This window comes from Typopeltis vanoorti, chromosome 13 (assembly GCF_054136105.1).
Source record: "Typopeltis vanoorti isolate ZY-2024b chromosome 13, IOZ_Tvanoo_1.0, whole genome shotgun sequence".
Lineage (NCBI taxonomy): Eukaryota > Metazoa > Arthropoda > Arachnida > Uropygi > Thelyphonidae > Typopeltis > Typopeltis vanoorti.
The window spans coordinates 117427510-117455228 of NC_143561.1; the positions used below are offsets into that span (position 1 = coordinate 117427510).

At 36.6% G+C, this 27719-nt stretch overlaps 1 protein-coding gene across 7 annotated transcripts in view; it reads left to right on the top strand.

Annotated features, from left to right (window-relative positions):
• The window catches only part of LOC150100493 (thiamine transporter 1-like), a 344253-nt gene that overhangs the window by 77354 nt on the left and 239180 nt on the right, over positions 1–27719 (top strand). For all 7 annotated transcript variants that reach the window (XM_090402459.1, XM_090402454.1, XM_090402455.1 and 4 more), the window contains exon 3: positions 9257–9427. In XM_090402459.1, coding sequence (XP_090258585.1) covers positions 9257–9427 — 171 coding nt within the window. The remainder of the gene's footprint in view (positions 1–9256; positions 9428–27719) is intronic.

Sequence of the window (27719 nt, forward strand, 5' to 3'; positions counted from 1 at the left end):
TAAGCATGCTAAAAATGACTGCAAACACATGGCACTAAGAAAACAGAGAGCTCAATTTCAAAACATCAATTATGGAAAGCAATAATAAAGTTAGCAATAATAAAGCACCACTTCCCTTCAATGCTCTATCATGATTTTAAATAACATAATAAAATTCATAAACAGAAGAAATATAGGATTAGCATTAATACAAGAACCTCACAACGTCAGCAACAAAATATGTGGCTTTCCAACTGATTATAAAATATTTTCCAAAGGATTGGAAAGAAAGCGAGCTGCAATACTCATGGTCCTGAAGCTAAGGCAATATTAATTTCTCACTACAGCAACAAGGACTTAGCACTAATCGAAATCATGTACAGCGGAATCAAAACTTTTGCCACAAGTAAATATATCTAGGCTATCACAGTGATACGAAATACGACTCAGTAAAATTGGGCAACTGTGTGGATTTTACTATCAATCACCGCTTAATCCTAGCAATGTTTATTCTGTTTAATGGTTTAATGAGAGCACAAACAATAGAGGTATGAATCTGGAAGAGTTTTTAGCATCAAATTCCCTACACATAATAAATGACACTAATACCCCATCATTTGAAAATACCAGAGGAAGCAGCTTCATCGACCTGACAATAGAAAACAATGTTATTTTATCCCAGATTTCTGAATGGAGATGTGAGGAAGAAGAAAGTTGTTTTGATCATCGCATAGTAAGTTTCATCATTAGCAATAGAAATTTAGACAGAATACACGAGTCAAACCAGTGCAGTGACTTTAAGTTCATCATGAAGAAAACTAACCTAGATACATTCGTAAAAGCATTGAAAGGAGAATTTGCAAATCTAATCTCAGAGCATCACTTCACCGTCAAGATCAACAGCTTAACATACGCAAGAACTTAGCCATCTGAGCCTCAGCACAATTAGATATAGGTTTTAAAAGAGGTAAACCGCGAGTAGACATATTGGTACACAATAAATAATGGAAAAAACTCATGTAGAAAGATTATTTATTAGTATCATTTTCGCCTGTGTGTCACAGGCATCTTCAGTTCATTAAGCTCAAAATTAAACACTAACTGACAATTCCAAAAAGCGCCACCTAAGTAGCTGGTGTAAGATAACTAAAAAGATCAATAACTTTCCTTATAACAATAATAATACAATAAAAAGTTAGGAAAGATTAGCTGATTTGTAAAGTACTATCTCCCATAAAGGGGATAGACGTAAGCCGTCGGATCTGTTTAAGTTAGGAGAATGAAGTAGAGTTTCACATTTTCTTTATAAAGGCGTTCCATGAGAAACTGACTTTTGTGAAGAACTCTTGTCTTTCTCCAATGAACTCTGTGTCTAGTGAAGATGGCATGTTCAGAAAGTCCAGACTTTTCAGGTTTAAAGTATTCAATATAAGATTGGTGTTCTTCTAGCCAAATAGAGGCAGATCTTCTCGTTTGTCCGAAATAAGATAATCCACAAGAGCACGGAATCTGGTAGGCACCTGGATGATTAAGATGTGGAAGCTTGTCCTTAGGAGAAGTGAGAAAGGTGGAGATTTTTCTAAACGGTCGAAAGGCAACAGAAATATTCAGTGGTTTTAAAACTTTTGCTATACGTTCACTGATGCCTTGTACATAAGGGATAGTAATGCACCTTATTTCCTCTGTGTTTGAAGAGGAAGACATTAAAACTACTCAAAGTTCTTTTAATGAAGCAATTCTTATAACCATTAGATAGAAAGGAAGAAGTTATGTATTGTAGTTCTTTCTGTAAAAGATCGTCTGTAGAACAAAAGGAGTGGGCCCGATGAACCAGTGTTTTAATAGTTCCTGCCTTTTGACTGGGATGGTGATGAGATTCCGCATGGATATAATGGCCTGTATGAGTCTTCTTTCTATAAAGTGAGAAATGTAGGTTACCATCTGGTTGCCGAAGAATTAGAAGATCTAAAAAGGCTAACTTCTTATTTGATTCTACTTCTAGGGTAAACTTGATCCTAGGATGAAATGCGTTTAACTTAGTGAGAAATTATTGAAGTTCATCAGAAGAGCCATTCCATACAGCAAAAATGTCATCGACATATCTGAACCAATGCGTAGGTCTGGGAGAAATATTGTCAAAGATACGTTGTTCAAAATGTTCCATAAAGAAATTGGAGATAGCAGGAGAAAGAGGATTACCCATTGCTGTTCCTTCAATTTGTTGATACAACTTATTTTTAAAGGAAAAATAACCAGAATTTATTACAAAATCAAATACGTTTACAATGTCCGAAGGAAATTCCTGTTGTAGTAATTCAATACTTTCCCAAAAAACAGCCAACAGATTACGTTTTGAATGTGCACAAATTCTTTTTCATGCCAAGCCTCCTCGTCCTAATCTTTCTTACTCTGAGTTTAAAGCATTGAAATCACTGAAGAATAACAATAATTTAATAATTACGAAAGCTGATAAGGGGAAGGCTATAGTGATTCAAGATAGGAAGGAATATGAGAGAAAAATGTCTCTTTTACTTCGCGACTATTCAACTTATAGGCCTCTTACATCAGAGCCTACCCGGAGTCAATTGAAGAGACTTAATTCTCTTATAGATAATGTATCTACATGGAATGAAGATCAAAAAAAAAAACTTCAAACCTTCTTCGGTCGTCCACCTAGATTGTATGGTCTTCCGAAAGTTCATAAACCAGGCATTCCGTTGAGACCAGTCGTAGATTGTATAGGTTGCCCCACTTACAAAATCTCAAAATTTTTATCTAATTTACTTTCCTCTTCAACTAGAAGAACTGATACTTATATAAAAAATACTTTGGATTTCAAAAATAAAATTTCAGATCTTCATTTGGACGATTCTGATATCATGATCAGTTTAGATGTTGTTTCTTTATTTACAAATGTGCCTCTTTCGGAAAGTATTGAATTACTACAACAGGAATTTTCTTCGGACGTTGTAAACGTATTTGATTTTGTAATAAATTCTAGTTATTTTTCCTTTAAAAATAAGTTGTATCAACAAATTGAAGGAACAGCAATGGGTAATCCTCTTTCTCCTGCCATCTCCAATTTCTTTATGGAACATTTTGAACAACGTATCTTTGACAATATTTCTCCCAGACCTACGCATTGGTTCAGATATGTCGATGACATTTTTGCTGTATGGAATGGCTCTTCTGATGAACTTCAACAATTTCTCACTAAGTTAAACGCATTTCATCCTAGGACCAAGTTTACCCTAGAAGTAGAATCAAATAAGAAGTTAGCCTTTTTAGATCTTCTAATTCTTCGGCAACCAGATGGTAACCTACATTTCTCACTTTATAGAAAGAAGACTCATACAGGCCATTATATCCATGCGGAATCTCATCACCATCCCAGTCAAAAGGCAGGAACTATTAAAACACTGGTTCATCGGGCCCACTCCTTTTGTTCTACAGACGATCTTTTACAGAAAGAACTACAATACATAACTTCTTCCTTTCTATCTAATGGTTATAAGAATTGCTTCATTAAAAGAACTTTGAGTAGTTTTAATATGTCTTCCTCTTCAAACACAGAGGAAATAAGGCGCATTACTATCCCTTATGTACAAGGCATCAGTGAACGTATAGCAAAAGTTTTAAAACCACTGAATAATTTTGTTGCCTTTCGACCATTCAGAAAAATCTCCACCTTTCTCACTTCTCCTAAGGACAAGCTTCCACATCTTAATCATCCAGGTGTCTACCAGATTCCGTGCTCTTGTGGATTATCTTATTTCGGACATACGGGAAGATCTGCCTCTATTCAGCTAGAAGAATACCAATCTTATATTGAATACTTTAAACCTGAAAAGTCTGGACTTTCTGAACATGCCATCTTCACTAGACACAGAGTTCATTGGAGAAAGACAAGAGTTCTTCACAAAAGTCAGTTTCTCATGGAACACCTTTATAAAGAAACATGTGAAACTCTACTTCATTCTCCTAACTTAAACAGATCCAACGGCTTACATCTAATCCCTTTATGGGAGATAGTACTTTACAAATCAGCTAATCTTTCCTAACTTTTTATTGTATTATTATTATTTTTTTTTTAGGAAAGTTATTGACCTTTTTAGTTATCTTACACCAGCTACTTAGGTGGCGCTTTTTTGTCAGTTAGTGTTTAATTTTGAGCTTAATGTACTGAAGATGCCTGTGACACACAGGTGAAAATTATACTAATAAATAATCTTTCTACCTGAGTTTTTTCCGATATTTAAGTAGATATAGATTTTCTTGTTTCTGAACTTTCATCTTGTTTGAAAAAATCCTGCAACCAAACAGTCAGAGCACCCAAGAAGATAAAGATTAATGGCAAGAAATCTGTACCTGGGTAGAATGACAAACTAAATCTGGCTTAAGAAAATATGTTGATGCACTTAGACGACTCAAAAAACCTACAACTGAAGGCCGAGTAGATGACAGAATTATTATAAAGCCAAATACAGCTATCACCCCAAAATGAAAAATGTAAAAACAGAATCATGGAAAAAGATTTTGCAGTATGTTGACTCTATCAAATCCTTGGAATTGTATGTATAAATTAACAACAAGCAAAAATAAAACAGCACCCATGTTATCAAGTATTAAAAAAAAACAGATGACTCTTATACTAGAAACTTAGCAGAAACCATAGATATTATGATAAACAAGTTTATTATTCTTGATTTGGAGTTGTGGTGAAGGTAGTGAAGAGATTAGTGAGAAGTAAGATACAGAAATGGGTTGATAACAGCAGTATTCTTTGTGGTTATCAGCAAGGGTTTGTTAAAGGGAGATCATGTTTTACTGACTTAGGTGCTATAACAAGGTGACAAATAACTTGGACAGGAGAGATGCATATACAGTAGTGTACTTGGATTTTGCAAAAGCTTTTGATAGACTACCACACGACAAGCTGTTAAATAAATTGAAACAGATGGGATTGGATAAGACTTCTGAGTTGGATCAGTGACTAGCTGTGAGATAGATATCAGAAAGTTGCATGTGGGGTCAGATACTGCACCCCACTGTGGGGTGCAAGTATCACAAAAGAGGAAATCACTAGTGTTGTCCACAGGGGTCAGTTTTGGGACCATTGTTGTTCAATTTGTGTCTTAATGATATTGGAATGGGTTTAACTAGTGATATGCAGCTGTTTGCAGATGATGCAAAACTGGGGAGAGCAATGCCAATTCAAGTGGATGTTATGGCCTTACAGGAGGACTTGAATAGATTTCATGAATGGGTATGTCAACAATCCATACGAGGCCTGATCAAGGCCTTGTATGGATTGTTGTGCAGAGATTTGGTTGCTGGGTTTTCATGGTGTTGAGGTTATGTTGGAAAGGGTTCATAGAAAATTCCTAAAGGTGGTCAGTGATCTTTGGAATGTGGAGTACAAGGACATATTGAGAAAATGTAAGTTGCAAAACCTCGTGAATAGGAGGAAGAGGGGGGTGATATGATTGAGACATAAGCTAGTCAGGGGTTGTTATCAGATTCACATGGAAGAGATTTTTCATAGAATGGAAGGGGGTGGTAGAAGAAGAGGCCATCACTGGAAACTGTATAAGGAAAGTGTGAGCAGAGGAGTGAAGAGAAGGTTCTTTGTATGGAGAGTGGTTGGTGGATGGAATGCATTGCTTGAGTGTATTGTGAATGTAGACACATTGAATCAGTTTAAGGCACAGTTGGATGAGCATTATGTGCAATAATGTGTGCCTCCCATGATGAGTCTCTGACTCCATGAAGGTCAGGTGTTATACTAATACTAATAATAATAATAATGATGCCTGATCAAAAGATGAGGAACACACAGATGCATACACAATTCTTTTTGTATACAAACCTAAGCATCAGTTCATTTGAGATCATGGCCTATCTTCTTAACTTCTTTCTGTTGTGGTATGGCAGCAGAATCACAATATTAATATTCTCTTGCTTCATTTTACTTGTACTAGCAGTTTTGTCTTACCTACCACATGTCACCTTCCAATCATTCATACCTGTCAAAAAAAAAAAAAACTTTTTTCATTTTCCTTGTCACTGAAAGGTTTGGGGGAAACAATAAAGCTAAAAATTATAAAGTAATTGGTCAACTTATAACAAAGTTTCAGAAGATAGGAATACATTATTTTTTTAATCTCACCCGGACTTCTTTCGTGAAATCTATGGTGCAGTACTGGTATTAGTTACTTCACTACCAGGAAATCATTGTAATGAAATAATATCAGAAAAAATGGAACTTATGACAAAGTTTCAGAAGATAGGAATACATTATTTTTTTAATCTCACCCGGACTTCTTTCATGAAATCTATGGTGCAGTACTGGTATTAGTTACTTCACTACCAGGAAATCATTGTAATGAAATAATATCAGAAAAAATGGAATGTTGGTATGATGAGAAACTTCGGTGAGAGATATGAAAGGTGCTTAAAAGATGACACGATGAACTTATATATGCTTTTATGTATGTGTGCATTATTAATAACGTGCTTTCATATTTTCATATTTCATTTCATATTTATAAAATAAGACTGTTTTTCTAATGTGTAGATAAGTTTAGGTGTTGGAAGTTGTCCATCTGTAATTTTGCAACTTAATTCTCAACTCCAAAGGAACAAAATAAATGAGATATTTAACTGCTAAATATTTTATTTGTTTTTTTACTATTATATTTGGAGTACAAATAGCTTGTTACAGTAGTACACAAATGCAAACAATCAGTTATTAATGGGAATAGTTTAGCTAATTAATATAAGCTCCACCCTACATTCAAACCATGTATGAAACCTTGTATCCTTGATCCATTCATGTAAGGACAATGCTATCATATCCAGGAGGTTACGAAGCACTCTGTATCTGTGAACTGGCTTAGTATGAACAGACAGGAAGATCTCTTGACATATTCTTTGGAGATACTTAAGGAGATAATACATTTGTCACACTATTGTTATGGTGAATTGGATGGCAGATACAGGATTAGATGGAATAGAACCGTAATGCTATACAGATAGTCTGCGCAGTTAGCCGAGTGGCTGTGTGCCTCGCACAGCTACTTGGACGGGAATCGAACCCAGGACACTCATTTCGATTCCCATCGCTGACATGAGGAGCTTAAGGATCTTTCTCAGCCATAGTCAAGTTAGCCGGTCTTGGGTGTGGACAGTAGGGTTTTTCATCCCAGTTTATCTGGAGTTTTTCATTCCGCAAAGCAGGCAAACCGGCCTTGAGAACTCAACACCACTACAGACATAGGATACACCGGGGCATAGGGCTGACCACCTTATCCTGAGAATGGTTTAGGTCCGATGATCAGTAAACCCTCAACACCGCAAGGTAAAAAAGAGGGAAAAAGGAAAATGAAATGAAATGAAATGCTACACAGATGATACGCCAAGTTCATGAAACCTTATCCAAACTTCAATAAATATAGCTACATTATTTAATTATATCCCGAACCTCAGGTTCATGTTGCCCTTTGAGTTAATATTCTTATCTATTACCTAAGCAAGCTTTTTATTCAATGGAGCACTATGGTTTCACTGCTTTTGACTATAGTTTATATATCATTATGATATTCAATGTGATTTAATGTGTATATTAGGTAAATAAAAACTTATATTCAAACATTAGTGATGAAGAGACAGTGTGAAGGACCTAACTTTTATAAAATAAATTTTTTTTACCATTCTAGTATATGGAAGTGTAAAAAGTTAGACCAGCTGTTTGGTTGTAAATACTATTAAACTTTGATGATTGATTTATAATAACAATAGTAATAAATTCTAAAATTTAATGAAAGAAAATTATTTGGAAATTAATAATAAACCCAAGATGTAAAAAGGTACTTTTGTAGAAAAATAAAGAAGTCTTGGATAGCTAAAATCATGCATAATCTTCAGCTCATTGAAAAATCAATTGATTACAATAAACCTCTATGTCTGGCCTATATAGACTATGAAAAAGCATTTGATTCAGTTAAAGCATCTGCAACATAAAAGCACTTGAAACCCAGGGAACTGAGAAACCATATATTGAAACACTAAAATATATTTACAATAATGCAACTTCTGTAATTAAATTATATAAAAACAGTGAAAAGTTCCCAATACAAAAAGGCATCTGGCAAGGTGACACCATATCTCTCAAATTATGTACAGCTGCACTAGAGGAAGTCTTTAGAAGCCTTGATTGGGAAACAAAAGGAATAAACATAAATGGAGAAAGGCTGCATCATCTGAAATTTGCAGATGATATTGTTCTAATAGCAGATAATCTTGAAGATCTGGAAGAAAGGCTAAATCAACTAAATGAAGCCTTCAGAGTAATTGGATTAAAAATAAATAGAGAAAAAACAAAAATAATGATGAATAAATATATTAACCATAGAACTGTCAAAGTTGAAAACCATGAAATAGAACAAGTTACTTCATATGTATATTTGGGCTAATTGTTATCCTTTGAGGATCGCCAAAGAAAAGAGATTGAACGAAGAATTCACCTTGGATGGATGGATGGCTTATGGGAAAACGAGAGACATATTCAGAAGTAACATTCCTATGCATTTAAAAAGGAAAGCTTTCGACCAGTACATACTTCCTGTCCTAACGTACAGAGGAGAAATATGGACTTGAACAGAAGCCCTAAACAAAAAGCTGAGAAAACAACAAAACATCGCATGGAGAGAAGTATGCTAAAAATAACATTAAGAGATACGAAGACAAGTCCATGGACTTGTCTTCGTATATACCTGGATAAGATCTCAAACAGGTGTCATGGATATTGTAAAATACATTAAACAGGCTAAGTGGAGATGGGCTGACCATATTGCCAGATGCAGTGATGGGAGATGGACTAGAAAAACAACAAAGTGGAGACCAATGGATGGACAAGACAAAGAGGAAGACCGAGAAGAAGGTGGAGAGATGAACTGGAACAAATTGCAGGAGTGAGATGGATGGGAGAGGCCAAAAACAGAGTGGTCTAGAAAATCATGGGGGAGACCTTCATCCAGCAGTGGACAGAACCAGAAGGTTGAAGAAAAAGAATTGTTTACAAAAATTATATTAACATTATAACTGGTATGATAATCTGAAACAAACTTATTGTGATTTCTTTTTAATTGCAGGAGTAATTTTTGAATTGTCTGTCCTGATGTTAGAATAAATTTTTTTCCAACCATTGTGAACTTACATTATAATGGAGTATTTTTTGTAAGTATTGAAGTTAGAGTAATTATATTTCATTTTTCAGGTTGAAAATGAAGTGTATCCTCTATGGACCTACACCTATTTGCTGGTTTTGATTTTTGTATTTGTACTGACTGATTTTCTTCGTTATAAACCTGTTATTATATTAGAAGGTGCATCCTATATTACTACATGGAGTCTTTTAATATGGGGACGAAGCTTGTCTGCTATGCAGGTTGGTGTTATTTAATGTTTGAGATTCATTACGTATTAAATTATTTGTAATTCAAGAAACAACAGTTATTTTATTTTATAATTAAAACGATTTCACTTGGAATATCGGTGGTATATTTGTCTAAAAGTGGAATATTATTCAAAGTTTTCACACAAAATAGTTGAGATATAGAAATTTCTTTCACTTGGTTACAAATTGAATTAAATTTGCCCAGAAATTATATTATTTAATTCTTTATCCAAGTGTAATGTATGTAATGTATTGCATGTAGAGTATTTTATTTTTACTACTAGGCTGATGACTTCATATCAGTTGCCTTAATATCCCACACCCTTTTGAACATATACGAGGTGTGGCTATTAAATAACGAAACTGGTTGCAAAAATGTTGTTTTTTTATTACAATTGTACATCTTAATTGTTATCCCCTTCAACATACTTTCCTCTATCTATACACTGTTGTATACAAATTTTCCTTGTTGGAAGCAGTGCTGCAAGTCATTAGGTGTTATCTGTTTCAGTAGCACTGTCGTTTTCTTTACCTCAACCACTGACTGAAAATGGGTGCCCTTCAATGTGGATTTCAACTTTGGAAAAAGGTAAAAGTCGCATGGAGCTAAGTCCGGAAAGTAAGGTGGATGGTCCAACACTGGGATCTTCTTATCAGCCAGATACTGCTTTACAGACAGTGCATTGTGGGCTGGAGTGTTATTTTGATGGAGAATCGAAGTGTTATTCTTCCACAGATTGGGTCTATTCTTCCTCACTCGTTCTCTCAGCTTGGCCAGCACCTCAAGGTAATAATGTTGGTTAACTTTCTGATCCTCTGGTACCCATTCCACCATTACCACGCCATTCATATAGAAAAAAAAAAAACCGATCAGCACTGCCTTCAGTTTTGACTTGCTCATTCTTGCTTTTTTCATTCTCGGTGACGGAGTTTTCCAGTTCATCAGTTGTCTCTTTGTTCCTGGATCATACTGGAAAATTCACATCTCATCACATGTGATGATCTTCTCCTGCAAGTCCTACTCCACTGTCAGCCGGACTTGCAATGGATGAGGTAAAGGAGGTAAACAGATAACACCTGATGACTTGCAGCACTGCTTCCAACAATAGAAAATTCGTATGCAACAGTGTATAGATAGAGGAGGGGAGTATGTTGAAGGGGGATAACAATTAAATTGGACAATTGTAATAATAAACCACATTTTTGCAACCAGTCTTGTTATTTAATAGTCACACCTCGTATAATGCTGTGCATTATGGGAAGAAACACTACCTAGACCAGTTTTGACCTTTATTAACGTTCATCAGTGGAACCCCAGAACAAGAAAAGATACCAAGATTGAAGTAATGCAGAAGTCACATATTTCAGAAAATTGCTGGATTTAAAACCAGCATTCTTTGAGTGCACAAAAAAAAAAACCACTCCAAGTAATACCATTGTTCCTCTTATTTAATTCTGTGTTTGGTGCAATGTTCTATGTATGATCTGCTAGTTTCTAATGATGTACAAAACATGTTAATTCTTCCTTATCTTCCATAGTAGGCAGAATTGCAAACACACTACACTTAATTCTTCTATTATTAATTCTTCACTACTCTTCCTAGAAGAGTAGTGAAGAATTTTGTGTTTTAAATGTAGTTTTAAAATTGGTCTAATGATATTTATTTAGCATTTTACCTATCTTATCCGACATATTCCAGTAGGGAAAAATAGAATTTGTATTTTGACTTAAGTCTAGCTTTCCTTAAATAATGGTGGGACACTAGTACTGTTCCAATTTGTGCAAAATGGAGAATATCAAAGAGTAACAACAACAACAAAAAAAAACCGAGTGTGTAAAGACTAAGTTTGTTGATATGATGTGCAGGAGAAATGGGGGTGCAGTTTTGTAGATGGCATCAGGTGAATTGGTTGGAGTAGGGAGTGAATTGGTTGGACAGAAGATCTTGTATGTGACTAATAGCTTAATCTCGAATGGATTTAGAGTTATATGTCTGGAAAAAGTGTTGTTCAGTGAGAGAAAATCGAAGTGCAGAATCAGGTTAGGCAAAGAGTGCATAAATCTAAATTATCATAAAAATGTTGAATAGTTTCTTAGGTCTACAATCTGAATGGAGCATATTGGAAGATTTAAGGGGACCTGTAGGCCCAAGGGGATATTGCAATTCATTTATACTAATGCTAGAAGCTCCAGGAGATAAAGGGAAAGAGTTTTTTGGCATTGGTAGTTCAACTTGGCCAAAAATTATAGGCATTAGGTTGATAGAGGAGTTTGATGGGTTGATTTAATTTCGGGGATAGAAAACAAGTGATATTGTATTTTCAGGAAGAATAGAGAAAACAAAACATCAGGAGAATGATGCTGATGATAGCAAAAAACTGCAACCTGAAAGAGTTGGCTGTGCCATTTGTTTAGAGAAGAGATTATTAATCGCCATTTGTTATGAGATTATCTCTATTAAGATATTTTTTTATTCTGAGTGTTGATTATTATTATTTATACAAGGGTTCAATTCCGATTGGTGCAACTTTTAACTGTTTCTTTCAGAAATTGAAAAATTACTGACTCAAGACCAAATACAAAAAATATACACATTTAATAAAACTAAAACAATTTATACATTTTAAATAAAATTACATAACTGCAAAATTAACTGGATCCAAGGCCTTCTAAAATAATTAATAATTATCATATGATGATACACGGCCGTGAGTCCCTTTTATAGGGAGGTACGGCACCATCTTAGTCCCCCACATTTTATCCGGGCTCGGAACTGGCATAGCTGATGAATCAGGCCTGTGGCTGGGTCAGTATTCCTGACTGTAATCCATGTGTGGTCACGGAACTGGTTTGCCTACTTGCGGGATGAAAAACCCCAGATAAACTAGTGGAAAAAACCCTGCTGTCCACACCCGAGACCGGCTAACTTGGCTATGACTGAGGAAGATCCTAAGCTCCTCGTGTTGTCGATGGGAATCGAACCTAGGACACTCCTTCCCAATGCATATGGTTGCGAAGTGCAAAGCCACTAGGCTAACCATGCAGACTTCTAAAATAAATCTATACTTTAGAGATTTTCTTATCCAAAAATATTAAAATCACCCATTCTCTGACTCATTCTATTACTGGATTTTTATAAACACCTTGTTTTTACAACAACAAAAATGTTCATAATCAGTTTCTTTGTTAAGGCCTTTTCTGAAAATATAAACATTTTCTTCATCTTTTCCATAGGATCCTTTTTTATCACCTTTATGTAGTATACGATATTATTCCTCACAGAAGTATAAATACTCTTACCTCTTGCAGTTCAGTTTGATGCACAGTTTGCTAATTTTTGTACAGGAGAAAAAGTTTCTTCTACTATTTCAAAAACAACACATCTGAGTTGAGATAATTCCATCACCCTTTCCAGTGGAAATAACAAATATATCTGGCATCCTTAAAACTTTCCAATCAACGTTTCCTCAAACATTCCTTTAGAACAACATTTCTCAACCTCAAGCCCAAGGACCAGTAAAATGCCTAAAACAATTCTATGTACCACTAAGTTATTTAATTTTTTTTAAAATGTATGTGGAGATTTCCAACATATACATATTATATTTACATACAACATTTTATATTTACGTATACAGCATATACATAAACATTTACAAATACATATAATACAACATAATTAAGTTGGAAGTAAACAATTAAAAGTGTATTATCACTGAACAAAGCTTTCATTTTTATTAAACAAATAAAAGTGTCAGTTTCCGATTTGCTGTCAGCAAATGAATGTGTATGTCAGCGCCATCCCGTGAAATCACCATTCATCTGCCCACAGCAACTTTTATATTTTATATGTAAACCCCATTCATCTGCCCACACTCATTAAGCTCACCCCACAACATTTTTAGCGCCATTGGTACCATGGGCAAATGAATGGGGAATGTCAGTGCCGTCCTGCTGATACCATCATTCATCTGCCTACAACGACATTTATCTTTAATCCCCATTCTTCTACCCACAGCAACTTTTATATTTTATATGATATCCTCATTCATGTGCCCATACTCATGAAGCCCAGAACAACTTTTATCTTCACGCACTCTCTGATTCGAACTGCAACATGTAAACTGTTCCATTCACTAAGTGCGTTGTGAGACGAGGGAAAAATGTTGTTCTTATCTTACTCCATTCATCATAATACTGAACACGAACTTCACATCCATAGATTCCATCATGGATGACATCCCTTGTCCTGTCCAAACTATACTCCTGCATACCCATGAATTTTACTAAGAACATCCTAAAGCCATTAATGCCCCCCATCTACACACACACACACACACACACACACACACACACACACACACACACACACACACACACACACACACACACACACACACTCTCTCTCTCTCTCTCTCTTCCAGCCGATATGAATCTCCTTATTTCCCTGAGGAGTTTTCTATGACCAGCAAAAAAATTTAAGGCATCCTGTTATGTGAGGTCCTTCCAGATATCTATAAACAGTCCAACCCACAATGCCAGTTGCAAAGTGCCATCCACATGGTCGGGTGCATTTTCCCATCAGCAACTGTATGCTATATATACTGTACACATGTGATTTGTACTAATCATATTATGATGGCGGTTTTAATTATATCCGCCCTGTTTTATCCAGAGGCACAACAGTGATCATTGTAAATCTAGCAGATTCATTAATTGTGTGGTGGTTTTTTTTAATATCCATCCTCTGTGGTACTTGTATTCATTATGTTGTGATGTGTGTTTCTGTACAATCCATGACCGTATGGACGTCTGCTTCGACAGATTCGGTGTGCTCAGCTGCATATTCTCGCAAGTGACCCTACGAGATACGGAACTTTGCTAAACGGGACGAGGACAGCTATCCTCTTCGCCAATAGAGCTGAGCACAGCTCGTTTGCATAACTCGTTTCATCCCCGATTTTGTCTGATTTTGGAAATGGATTAATTCCAAAACCAGTAACGAGAATAATAGGAAACTGTAGTCCAAATAAATAATATGATACAATTAATGTTTCTACTTACTTTTGATGAGATGGTTCAGCTTCTCGGCCTTTGCTGATTTGCTGGATATCTGGCTCAGTATTGGTCAACTTCAGTCAAAGATCGGCACACACACACTGAGACGAGTTAATGCAATTAGGGTTAGCATCACCTGTTTCATTTGCTCTTCTTTTCAAAGTCTTAGTTCTAAGCCACTTTTCCATTATTAAAAAACGTTTCTGAAAAATATATAAATACTGGGGTTAATTCATGACACACGTTGTCCAAGTATCATTTAGTACTTCTGAAGACTGAGCCTTGGTTGAAGGAGGAAAACCTTCAGTAATAAAAATCAATAAACAACAAGCAGTTGGTTGAAATGTGGATAACACATGTTCACTTCAAATCTGACAAAACAACAAGGGAAGGTGGAAGCAATAAAACTGTACTGTTGTTCACTTCACCCTCTGCTGCTACAAATTATTTTAGTGCCAGAATGACAAGTAATAAAAGAAGGGTAAAGTGAACCACAATATAGTTTTATTGCTTCCATCTTTGAACATTCTGATGCTATTTCTTGTTTTTTTTTTTAAGTCTCCATTTGATTTCAATAAGTTTTACTTATTCAATTTTAATTTGTTTACCATGGTTCCCCGATGAAAACAACGGGGACCTTGTTTAACCGGGCAATGCCCCAGCCGGCATGAAATCTCATAATGTTGTACCATCACATGCATTTGTGGTTTAAGCCCATAGATAGTACAATTTGGTCAGCTAATCCAAAATTGCCAACCCATTCTCATTTGTTCAATACCAAGTAGATACCTACAAATAAGGTGCACCACATGAAAGTCAGGTAGGACATTAGGTCAGAAGCCCCAGTTGGTTCACCACATTCCTGAAAGGTGATGTGGAGGTCTCCTCCCAGTTATTTGGCTTTGAGCCTTAGTGACCTCAATTACTTTTTTTGTTCCATTATCACTTGTATTGCTGTAACGAGCGTTGCTAATGTATTATGTTATCTTTTGTACTAATTCTATAGTCTTAATAATAAATTTTAATTTCAAAAAAAAAAAAAATTCAATTTCAATTATTCATACTTCTTGCTCACTGATAGGTGTATCACATTCTAATTTTGTAAACCATTCCACTCATTCACCACCACTATCTAAGCCAACAAAATGCAGTCCTCATATCTTTTCTAATCATCACACATACAGGGGCAACTCCTTGCTCTTTTTGCTTCAACTAACGAGTGAAAAAATTCTCTAGGTTCTGTTCTGTAAAGTCCTTTAGCAACTTAAATGGTTCTGTTACAAACCTCTGGATGTCTCTCTTCTATATACATATATATCAATTAAATTTTGTAATCCATAAACATTTAATTTCTCTCCCTACAAAGAGCATTAGTAGTCACCTTGTCATTATTTCGGTGTGTTTTTTAACATCTAAGTGATCATTTGTATTCTTTTATCCATTAGTAATATCCCTGAATTTCATTGCAGTCTCATTAATACAATGCACAGTTTGCAATCTTTTCATCCCAAAGCGCTAACTTTGCCACACTGAACTGACAGCTATAATGCAATAAATGATATGATGGAACCTTTCTGAGAATAGAGGTAGCTGAACTAAAGATGCATAGGATATTATGAAATCTTGTTGTAAATACCATAGGATATTGGCATATGTGATTGGCAGCATCCCTTATGCTGTTTAGTCAGCATTGGTGGAATCCCTAAGTAGGAAGAAGGCAAGATAGTTACTCTACATAAAGAATGCTGCAAGATAAATACAGCAGATTACAGAATGCTCAGCGTCTTAGGCTAGAATTCAAAAATGACCAAAAAGGAATATAATATTTTATGGGAGGCAGCATAGTTTTATATCTTACCTTAAAAATTTACTTACTTTATATAAAGTGACCTGGCATTTCAATAAAAGCTACACCATGATTTTGCTAGATTATGTTGTCATTCAACAGGTAATACACTGAAATCTTCTTCTTCTTCTTCTTCTGCAGCTTCTCCCACTTAAGTGGGGTCACTGTTTCTTATGAGTCTCCTCCACACCTTCCTGTCTTGGGCTGTCACCACATCCAAGTTCTTCATCTTCAAGTCCTCTTCTACCAGCTCCCTCCATCTCTTCTTTGGCCGCCCACGCTTCCGCCTTCCTTGCACATCCATCTGCATGACCCTTCTTCCCACATATTCGTCCTCCCTCCTCATCACATGACCAAACCATCTCAACCTTGCCTCCTGTATCTTCGCTCCTAAGTTCGTAACTTTCACTGTTCCCCTGACATAGTCATTTCTCAGATGATCCTTTCTGGTCACACCGCACATCCACCTAAGCATTCTCATCTCTGCTACTTCCATCCTGCTAATGTTATTTTTCCTCAGGGCCACAGTTTCTATAGCATATGTCATAGCTGGCCTCACTACTGTCCTATAAATTTTGCCTTTCAGATTGATCGGCACCCTCTTATCACATAACACTCCAGCCATCTCCCTCCAGTTCCTCCAACCTGCTTGTATCCTGCATCCCACTTCCTTCTCACCTCCTCCATCTTCTTCCACTGTCGAACCTAAGTATCTAAAGTCTCTCACCTTCCTGATGACATTTCCTTCCAGCTCCAGGTCTGTCTCCTGGCCACCGCCCACTGCGCAACACATATACTCTGTCTTACTTCTGCTCAGTCTCATACCTCTCTCTTCCAGTACTTTTCTCCATCTTTCCAGTTTAGTTTCCGCTTCTTCTCTTGAATCTACACAGCAAGATGTCATCTGCATACAACATTGTCCAAGGTGCATCTTCTCTCACCTCCTCTGTTACCACCTCCATCACAATATTAAACAGAAACGGACTTAATGCTGACCCTTGATGCAAGCCAACTGTTACTTTAAAACTTTCTGTCTGTCCCAAACAGGTCCGAACACTTGTCTTCACATTTCTGTACATTTCCTGCACCAACCTGACATATTTCTCCGGCACCTTCTTCTCCCTCAGACACCTCCAGACTTCTTGCCTTGGCACTCTATCGTATGCTTTCTCCAGATCAATAAATACCAGATGTAGCTCTCTTTGTTTCTCTCGATATTTTTCCATCATCTGTCGTAACCCAAAGATAGCATCTGTTGTTGATCTACCAGGCATGAAGCCAAATTGTTCCTTTGCAATCTCCACCTCCTCCCTCAATCTACCATCAAGAACCCTTTCTAGGATCTTCATTGTGTGGGACATCAACTTTATTCCTCTGTAATTTTTACAGTCTTGTGCATCCCCTTTACCCTTGTAGATGGGAACAAGAGTACTCTCCCTCCATTCCTCGGGTATATTTTCCTGTTGGCAAACTTTCATGAACAGGTCCCACAGCAGGTCAATTCCCTCTTCCCCCAGTGCCTTCCATGCCTCCACTGGAATTCTGTCGGGGCCCACCGCTTTTCCATTCCTCATCCTCTTCATGGCCTCCGTCACTTCCATTCTACTGATGTTCTGCACCATCCCCTCAGAAGGCTGCCCATCTCCTCTGTGAGTCCTTGCATTTTCCTCATTCAGAAGTCCCTCAAAGTATATTTTCCATCTGTTTCTTATGTCCACATCCCTCCATAATACTCTTCCTTCAGCATCTTTGATCTGCCTCACATGTAAGATGTCCTTAGCTGCTTTATTTCTACATTTCGCTAGTTGGTAAATTTTTCTCTGTCCTTCCTTTGTTTCTAATTGATCATACAGATCTTGATATGTATAGGTAATACACTGAAATCTGTTATGTAAATTGGTGCAAAAGGGGGTTAGATGTGATGCTGGTGACATAGCCAATGTTGCGGATAGACATTAATGATGTGTGGTGACAAGAAGGCAAGTGACTTCTGGTAATTGTTATATATGATAAGCTTGATTACTCCAATTATGTTATTCCCCACTTATATATTAAAGTCAGTTGTGGAGTAAGAAAACAGTGTATTATATATGCTTTTTATTTTAGTCGGTTAGAAAGTTTCAGATTCATATCCATGATGGTGCATCGACTTCGAGGATCAGCATGCTGTATATTCTAGAGTGAGGCTCTAGTATACAAAATTAAAATTTTTCTGTAAACGTAAATATATACAATAGGTACAAATTCTGTATATTAAGTATTTCACTTTATTTCTCTAAGGAGATCTGACATTCCTATTCTCTGTGAAATTACAATTGGTAAATTCTAATATTTCAAATTCTTACTAATGGTCATTCTGGAATTACTCTATATGAACTCAAAGAAAATTCTTTCGTTCTCTGATTTTCACAGTTAAATTCAATTCTAAGAAAATACCATCAAATTCTTTACAAGACAAACTGAACATAGCATTCAGTTGAAAGTTCTGTACCACTTGGCCATATGACCAAGGTTGGTTGATGATTGATAGAAATCTGAAATTCAGGGGACATATTGCAAAGGTGGTGAAGGTAACACAGAGGATTGCTGCAATAATGAGAAGGACACTGACCTGCAGAGATAAAAGAGTTATCATTCCATTGTATAAGACCCTGATCAGATCACATTTAGACTATTGTTCTCAGATTTGGTATTACCAGGATTTGATGGGGATAAATTAACTGTGGAACGTGTACAAAGGCAGATTATTATTACGGGTAGCTCGAATGAGTCAGTAGACTCATCGCGGGAGACCCAAACTATCAAAACAATATCTATCACATCTGTTCTTGAATTCATTTACAGGCGAAGAATTCGCAACTGAATCGGGCAATACATTCCACTCATTCACCACCCTCCAGGCAAAAACCTCGTTCTCACACCCTTGTTAACCACAAGGGTGTGAGAACATCATCATCATCATCAAATTCCTGCCATGTACCCTCAAGGAGTGTACAGGATATGACAGTACTACATGAAAAAATTACATCATTACTAACTTCCTATCTACAATTTTCCTCCAAATCAGTCTGTTACTTGTCAAGACTCCAACATTACCAGATCTTATATTTCTATCATCTATGGCACTTTGTACCGTATCAATCAACCTATATCTTGGTCTTCCGCTGGGTCGTTTTCCTGCCAACCTGGCAGAGAACACTTGTTTTGCTAATCTTTCCTCGCCCATTCTATTTAAGTGACCATACCACCTGAGATTAGCCCTGCTAATGCATTCCTGGATGCTGACAATGTCAAGTTCTTTCCTAATATCCTCATTTTTAATATGATATTGCCATTGATGCCATCTGTTCACGCCTCTAATCTTTCTCAGGACTCTCATATCTGCGGTCTCTAGTCTTTGGTCAAGTGTTTTACTTCTGACCCAGCTCTCAGATCCATAAGTTAAAACTGGTTTGAACACTGTATTGTATACAGCTAATTTAGTGTTCCGACTAATTTCTCTCTTATTCCATATGAATTTATTCAATTGACTTCCCACCATACCAGCTTTGCTGATTCTGTTGTCTATTTCTATATTTAATTTACCATCTTCAGTAAAAATCATGCCTAAGTAGCTGAAATGTTTTACTTGTTCCACAGGGTCTCCATTCACAACACAGTTGACATTTTCAATGATTCTGCCTATTTTCATTGTCTTGGTCTTTTTATTGCTGACCTTCATGCCATATCTATTACAACAGCTATTCAATTTAGTCAGAGAATCTTGCAGACTTGTAGCGGATTTATTTAGAAGTATAACATCATCCGCATAAAGCAAAGAGCTGACATTAACATCTCCAATTTTGATATCAGGTTTAATAACACTTTCCTTCATAATGTGATCCATATACATAATGAATAACAGAGGGGATAATGTACATCCTTGCTTGACACCAGATTTAACATTAAACCATCTTCCTGTACTTCCTTCAATTCTAACTGCTGACTTACAACTCAAATAAAGACTAAGTATTGCTTGATATAATGCCCCATTCACATCATATAACTGCAGTGTATTGAATAGCTTCTCTCTTGGCACCTTGTCATATGCCTTTTCCAAATCGACAAAACTTAAATACAGATCTTTGTTATATTCCCATGCTTTCTCGACTATTTATCGTAAAGTGAAGATCTGATCCTGACAGCCTCTATTTCACCTGAATCCATCTTGTTCTTCACCAAGCTTTTCTTCCCCAATTCTTCTGAACTGTTTCTCAAGTATACGTGCATAGATCTTGCCAGGAACACTCAGTAGGAAAATACCTCTGTAATTCTCACATTCAGTTTTATTTCCCTATTTATATATGGGTGCTATGAGAGCTCTACTCCAATCATCGGGAATTCGTCCCTCTGTCCAGGCTTTTTGAACTATGCAGTGCAGCCAGTGTAAGACTTTTATACCACCATACTTCAGCATTTCTGGTCGAATATTATCTACTCCTGCTGCCTTTCCACATTTCAAGCCTTTGATGGCTTTTTCTACTTCAAGTATGGATATGTATTCCTGACTGCATGCCTGGTCAGTGTTTTTTATCACTATGCTGTCATCACAGCTTGTTTCATTTAGCAGTTTTTCAAAGTAATTACTCCATACTTCAAGGATATCTTTTTCTCCTGTTTTCATTTCACCTTTATCATCTCTAACTCCTTTTACAGCACTCTTTCCTCCATTCCTAAGTTTCTTCAACAACCTCCTGAATATTTTGCCACCTTCTTGATATTTATTTTCTATATTCTTGCCAAAGTCCACCCATGACTTTTGTTTAGCTAGTTTTACACACTGTTTAGCTTTCTTACATTTGTCTCTGTATTCTGTAAGAGTAAAAGCTGGCTTATTTGCCAGGAACTTTTGATATGCTTTCTTCTTTTCCTTCACTGCCTCTTTAACTTTCTGTGTGTCCACCAGGGAGTTCTGATTTTTTTATCCTTGCACACAACCTCACCACATGCCTCTCTGGCAGAATCAATCAATGTTTTCTTCAGAGTTTGCCACTGAATCTCCAAGGTTTGATTCCTGTTCTCAAACCCTTTCATTTTCTTTTCAATAATCTTTCTGTATTTTAGTCTACAGTTCACATCTGAGAGCTGCTCAACTTTTATTCGCTTTAAAACTTTCTTACATGTTATTCTTTTCAATATGAAATTCAATTTTATCCTGCTCAAGACTAAATAGTGATCACTTCCAATTTCAAATCCTCTGTACACTCTGGTGTCCTGCACCAAGGAGAAAACATCACTATCAACAATAACATAGTCAATGAGACTTTTCTTATTCCTAGCCTCTTCTCTCCATGTGAATTTGTGCACATTTTTATGTTGGAACATGGTGTTAGTAATAACCAGTCCATGTCCTGAGCAGAAATCCAACAGATATTTGCCATTATTATTAGATTTGCTCTTTTCTCCAAATTTTCCCAAAACATTTTTCTATATCCAACAATCACTTCTTACTGTGCTATTTAGATCCCCAACAAGGACCAACTTTTCCTTTTTCATTGTGTCAGTTGCTTTTTCTAAAACCTCAAAATATTCCTCTCACTTCTATCTTAGTAGAACCTTCTGTGGGACCATAGGCACAAATAAGTCTCATTGTCCAGTTCCCCATTCTCATATTTGCCCACATTACTCTACTTGAGACTGACTGCCATTCAAGAAGATTAGCCTCGTATTTTGTGTTGAATATTATGGCTACTCCTTCTTTTCCTTGATTGTCATTGCCTGAATATAGCATTTTGTATTTATTGCTCAGAAAGATCTCACCAGTTTTGGTCTTTTTTGTTTCAGTCACCCCTATTATGTCGATCTGGTACTTATCTATTTCTTCAGCTAGCTCCATTTCTTTGCCATTCAGGCTTCTTACGTTGATAGTACCAATCTTTAACTCTGGTGATGTTGAGTTGGGGTTTGTTTTCAGATTTGTTCCAGTAGCTGACTTTTCGCTGTTTGCCCTGGTTCCCTGGCGAAAACAACGGGGGCCTTGTTTAACCGGGCAATGCCCCAGCCGGCATGAAATTTTGTCATGTTGTTCCATCATTTTTTTATTATGGTTTAACCAATAAGAATGCAATTTGGTCGGCTAAATCCCAAATTGCCAGCCCATCCTCATTCGTTCAGTATCAAAGTAGATACCCAACAGGGTGCACCACGAGAAGGTGAGGATTGGACATTAGGTCAGAAGCCCTGGTTGGTTCTCTGCATTCTTAGGTCTCCACATAGCCTCATTTAAAGGCTATGTGGAGGTCTCCTCTCAGTTATACAGCTTCGACCCTTAAGCACCCCTTGTTAACCACACTTTTCCTTAATTTCCAGGGATGACCTCTTGTTCTTCCATCACTATCACACAGCTGATACATTTCACCTGCATCAATCTTATAAAAACCTTTTAATAATTTAAATGTTTCTATCATATCCCCTCTTCTTTGCCTATCAACCAACCTCTACAATCCACATGCTCTCAATCTATCAATGTAGGGAGCATTTTTACATCAATCACCAACTTAGTCACTCTCCTCTGAATCCTTTCCACAACTTCCTCATCTCCAAGGAATTCAGGTGACCAGACCTGAGCACAGTAATCCAAATGTGGAAGTATCAACACTTTATAAAGGGGAATAATAACCTCTTTATCTTTGGATGTTAGTGTGTTCCTTAATAACCAAGTAATCCTATGTGCAATCTTGGACACCTTAGCAATGTGTTCCCTGAACTTCATCTCCCTATCTACCAACACCCCTAAGTCCCTAGCCTCATCAATCTCTTGGAGTACCGTTCCATCAATGTAGTACACAGCTGGTAATCTTTTAATCCCAAAAATGCATAACTTTACACTTTTCCACATTGAACTGACATCCATTTCCTTTTGCTCATTTTACCAGCTTATTTAAATCATCCTGCAAACTCTCAACATCAGCTTGATTTTTTATTGCTCTACCCACCTTTGCATCATCAGCAAACAACTGAATATCTCCTTTTAAGCCATTTCCTATATCATTTATGTACAAATTAAACAATTGCTCAAGCACAGAGCTCTGAGGCACACCACTGGTCACCTGCCTCATCCTGGACTCTGCTCCTCCATACACCACCTTCTGCTATTTCTCCCTGAGCCATTCTTCTGTCCATATCACCAGTTTAGTATCCATCCCCATCTGCTCCAATTTTTGCAACAGTATTTCATGGGGTATCCTGTCAAAAGCCTTAGAAAAATCCAGAAGTACCACTGTGTAGCCATTTCCTTTGTCCAACTCAGATGTCATTCTATTATAAAAAGCTAATAAATTGCTAAGGCAGGATCAACCTTTTACAAAATCATGTTGGCCCCAATAGAGTATCATATTCTAAATCACCCATTCTTGAATTTTGTCTTTAACCAACTTTTCTTTTGTCGAAATGATAAAATGAAGCAATATCTTTATCATCAAGCTCTTGATATGTATCCTCAAAAGATGTACAGAATACTGTGATGGGACTACAAGAAAAGTTTGCATTATTACAAACTTCTGGTCAATAATTTTCCTCCCAAATAGTCTGTTACCTACTGAAACTCCAATATTGTCAGATTATATATATTTTGGTATTCTAAAGCACTTCTAACTGCATCAATCTGCCTATGTCTTGGTCTTCCTCTGTGTCTTTTTTCCCTGCCATTTTACATCAAACACTTACTTTGTTAATCTTTCCTTTCTCATTCTGGTTGAGTTACCATACCACCTGAGATTAGTTCTATTCATACATTCCTGAATGCTAACAATGTCAGGTTCCTTTCTAATATCTTCATTTTTAATATGATTTCTACCATTAATACCATCTGTTCATTCACCTGATTTTTCTCAGAACTCTCATATCTGTGGTCTCCAGTCTTTGATCAACTGTTTTACTTTTAACCCAGCTTTCAGATCCATAAGTTAAAACTGGCTTGAATACTCTTATAAACTTAAGTATTCTAGCTAATTTCATATATTTAGTTGACTCACCGCTATACTAGCTTTGCTAATTGTGTTGTCTATTTTCATATTTAATTTGACATCTTCACTAAAAACTGGACCTACATAGCAAATGTTTCACTTGTTCTTTTGTAGATTCTCATTCAGGAAATGCAGTTGAATTTTATGTTCTTGCTTATTTTTATAATTTTTGTCTTTTTATTACTGATTATCATGCCATATTTGTTATCATTAATTTGGTTAAGGAATCCTACAGACTTGTAGCAGATTTATTTAAGAGTATATCATCTTCAGAAAGTAAAGAGCTGAGATTAACACATCCAGTTTTGATATCAGGTTTAATACCACTTTCCTTCATAATGTGATCCATATATCTGATGAATAATAGTGGAGATATTGTGCACCCACTTGATTTTGCATCAAACCATTTTCTTCTATCTTCTTCAGTTCTAACTGCTGACTTCAGTATGGAATGGGTTATTGCTCAATATAATGTAGCATTTATACCATATCATTGTAGTATTTTGAACAGCTTTACTATTGAAAGTTTGTCATGTTTCTTTTCCATATATCCACAAAACTTACAGATCCTTGTTATATTTCCATAATTTCTCAACTATCTATCTCAAAGTAAAAATCTGATCCTAGCAACCCCTTGTTTCCCCAAACCATGTTTATTCTTTTCAAATTTTTTGAAAAAATTTCTCTTCATAGAGAAATTCTTGAAAGTTTATTTTTTCACTTGGTTAGAGTATAATAAAATTAGTTTAATCCTTTATCCAAGTGTGAGCAAACAAAGTTTGCAACTGAAGTATCTTCAGGACTAGGGTAAGGTGATACACACCAGGGCAACTCGTTGTAAAGGTGGAGAAAGCTACCAACACTCCTATCTCAGTATCTCCTATAATGCAAAACACATCTCCTTGCGGATATGTCTAATGTTATGCATTAAAGGAAGGGCCACTACCCAGACTAGTTTCAACCTTTATTGAGGTCTCTTCAGTGGGAGCCAGGCCCTAGTGGAAATACCAGGCAGAAGCATTAGCAGGTCATCTCTACCTATAGGAGTTGCCAAATGGTGTGCCACCCTTTTTTAATAAATTACTCTGGATTTAGAGAAAGATGTTGAAAGTTTATTTTTTCACTTGGTTAGAGTATAATAAAATTAGTTTAAGGAAGGGCCACTACCCAGACTAGTTTCGACCTTTATTGAGGTCTCTTCAGTGGGAGCCAGGCCCTAGTGGAAATACCAGGCAGAAGCATTAGCAGGTCATCTCTACCTATAGGAGTTGCCAAATGGTGTGCCACCCTTTTTTAATAAATTACTCTGGATTTAGAGAAAGATGTTGAAAGTTTATTTTTTCACTTGGTTAGAGTATAATAAAATTAGTTTAATCCTTTATCCAAGTGTGAGCAAACAAAGTTTGCTGTTGAAGTATCTTCAGGACTAGGGTAAGGTGATACACACCAGGGCAACTCGTTGTAAAGGTGGAGAAAGCTACCAACACTCTCAGTATCTCCTATAATGCAAAACACATCTCCTTGCGGATATGTCTAATGTTATGCATTAAAGGAAGGGCCACTACCCAGACTAGTTTCGACCTTTATTGAGGTCTCTTCAGTGGGAGCCAGGCCCTAGTGGAAATACCAGGCAGAAGCATTAGCAGGTCATCTCTACCTATAGGAGTTGCCAAATGGTGTGCCACCCTTTTTTAATAAATTACTCTGGATTTAGAGAAAGATGTTGAAAGTTTATTTTTTCACTTGGTTAGAGTATAATAAAATTAGTTTAATCCTTTATCCAAGTGTGAGCAAACAAAGTTTGCAACTGAAGTATCTTCAGGACTAGGGTAAGGTGATACACACCAGGGCAACTCGTTGTAAAGGTGGAGAAAGCTACCAACACTCCTATCTCAGTATCTCCTATAATGCAAAACACATCTCCTTGCGGATATGTCTAATGTTATGCATTAAAGGAAGGGCCACTACCCAGACTTTGTTTGTGAGCAAACTTTGTTTGCTCACACTTGGATAAAGGATTAAACTAATTTTATTATACTCTAACCAAGTGAAAAAATAAACTTTCAACATCTTTCTCTAAATCCAGAGTAATTTATTAAAAAAGGGTGGCACACCATTTGGCAACTCCTATAGGTAGAGATGACCTGCTAATGCTTCTGCCTGGTATTTCCACTAGGGCCTGGCTCCCACTGAAGAGACCTCAATAAAGGTCGAAACTAGTCTGGGTAGTGGCCCTTCCTTTAATGCATAACATTAGACATATCTGCAAGGAGATGTGTTTTGCATTATAGGAGATACTGAGATAGGAGTGTTGGTAGCTTTCTCCACCTTTACAACGAGTTGCCCTGGTGTGTATCACCTTACCCTAGTCCTGAAGATACTTCAGGTGCAAACTTTGTTTGCTCACACTTGGATAAAGGATTAAACTAATTTTATTATAGAGAAATTCCTAATTCCACATTCAACTTTATTCCCTATTTTATACATGGGAACTATGAAAGCTCTACTCCAGTCATCTAGGATTCAACCTTCTGACCCTTCAGCTAAAACTTTTATGCCTCCAGACTTGAGCATTTCTGGTAAACATCATGTAAACAAATTAACTAGAAACATCATGTAAAAGAAAGGAGTTGGGCGAAAAGTACATCGTTTCAATTTTTCATGGCTTTTTCTACCTCAAGCATTGTGTACTCCTGGTTGCATTCTCCTAAATATTTTCTGCACTGTGCTGTCATTTCTGTTTCATTTTACAGCCTTTCAAAATAATTTCTCAAAAAAAATCTAGGATATCTTTAATCAACTTTTATATCATAGCAAGCAAAAGAGTTGATAGTAGCAGTAGGAACAAATGACTTGACTAGGGACAAGGAGAATGTAAGATTGGATATCCGGTTGTTTTTGAGAAGGATAAAAGATAGTGTGATAGAAGAGGTGGTCAGCATGTTGCCTAGGTATGACGGTGATAAGATGAGCTGGAGCAAGGATTATGAATGATATGTTAGCAGCAACATGTGAAGAGAAAGGAGAGTGATGGACTAAATTTGAACAGTTTTGGTGTGAATCATTTGGAGAGGTTGCTACTGGAAGGGAGAGTAATGAGTGCAGAGAATGAATATGAGCAAGTAAAAAGCATTGTGAAAGAGCAGGAGAGTAAGGAAGAAGGGATTGAGGTGGTGCTTATAAATGAAGAAGTGGGTAGCATAAGTGTAAAGAATAAGAGAATAGGTGAACAAGAATGAGTGGGGAGACTAAGGGTGGACAGAGGAACATAGTGAGAATGGTTGATGCTCAAAGAGGATGTAAATTTATGTGTAAACAAAAGGGAATAGGATGGCCTGCATGTAGGGAAAACAGTAGGATTTTAAGAAGGTTCTG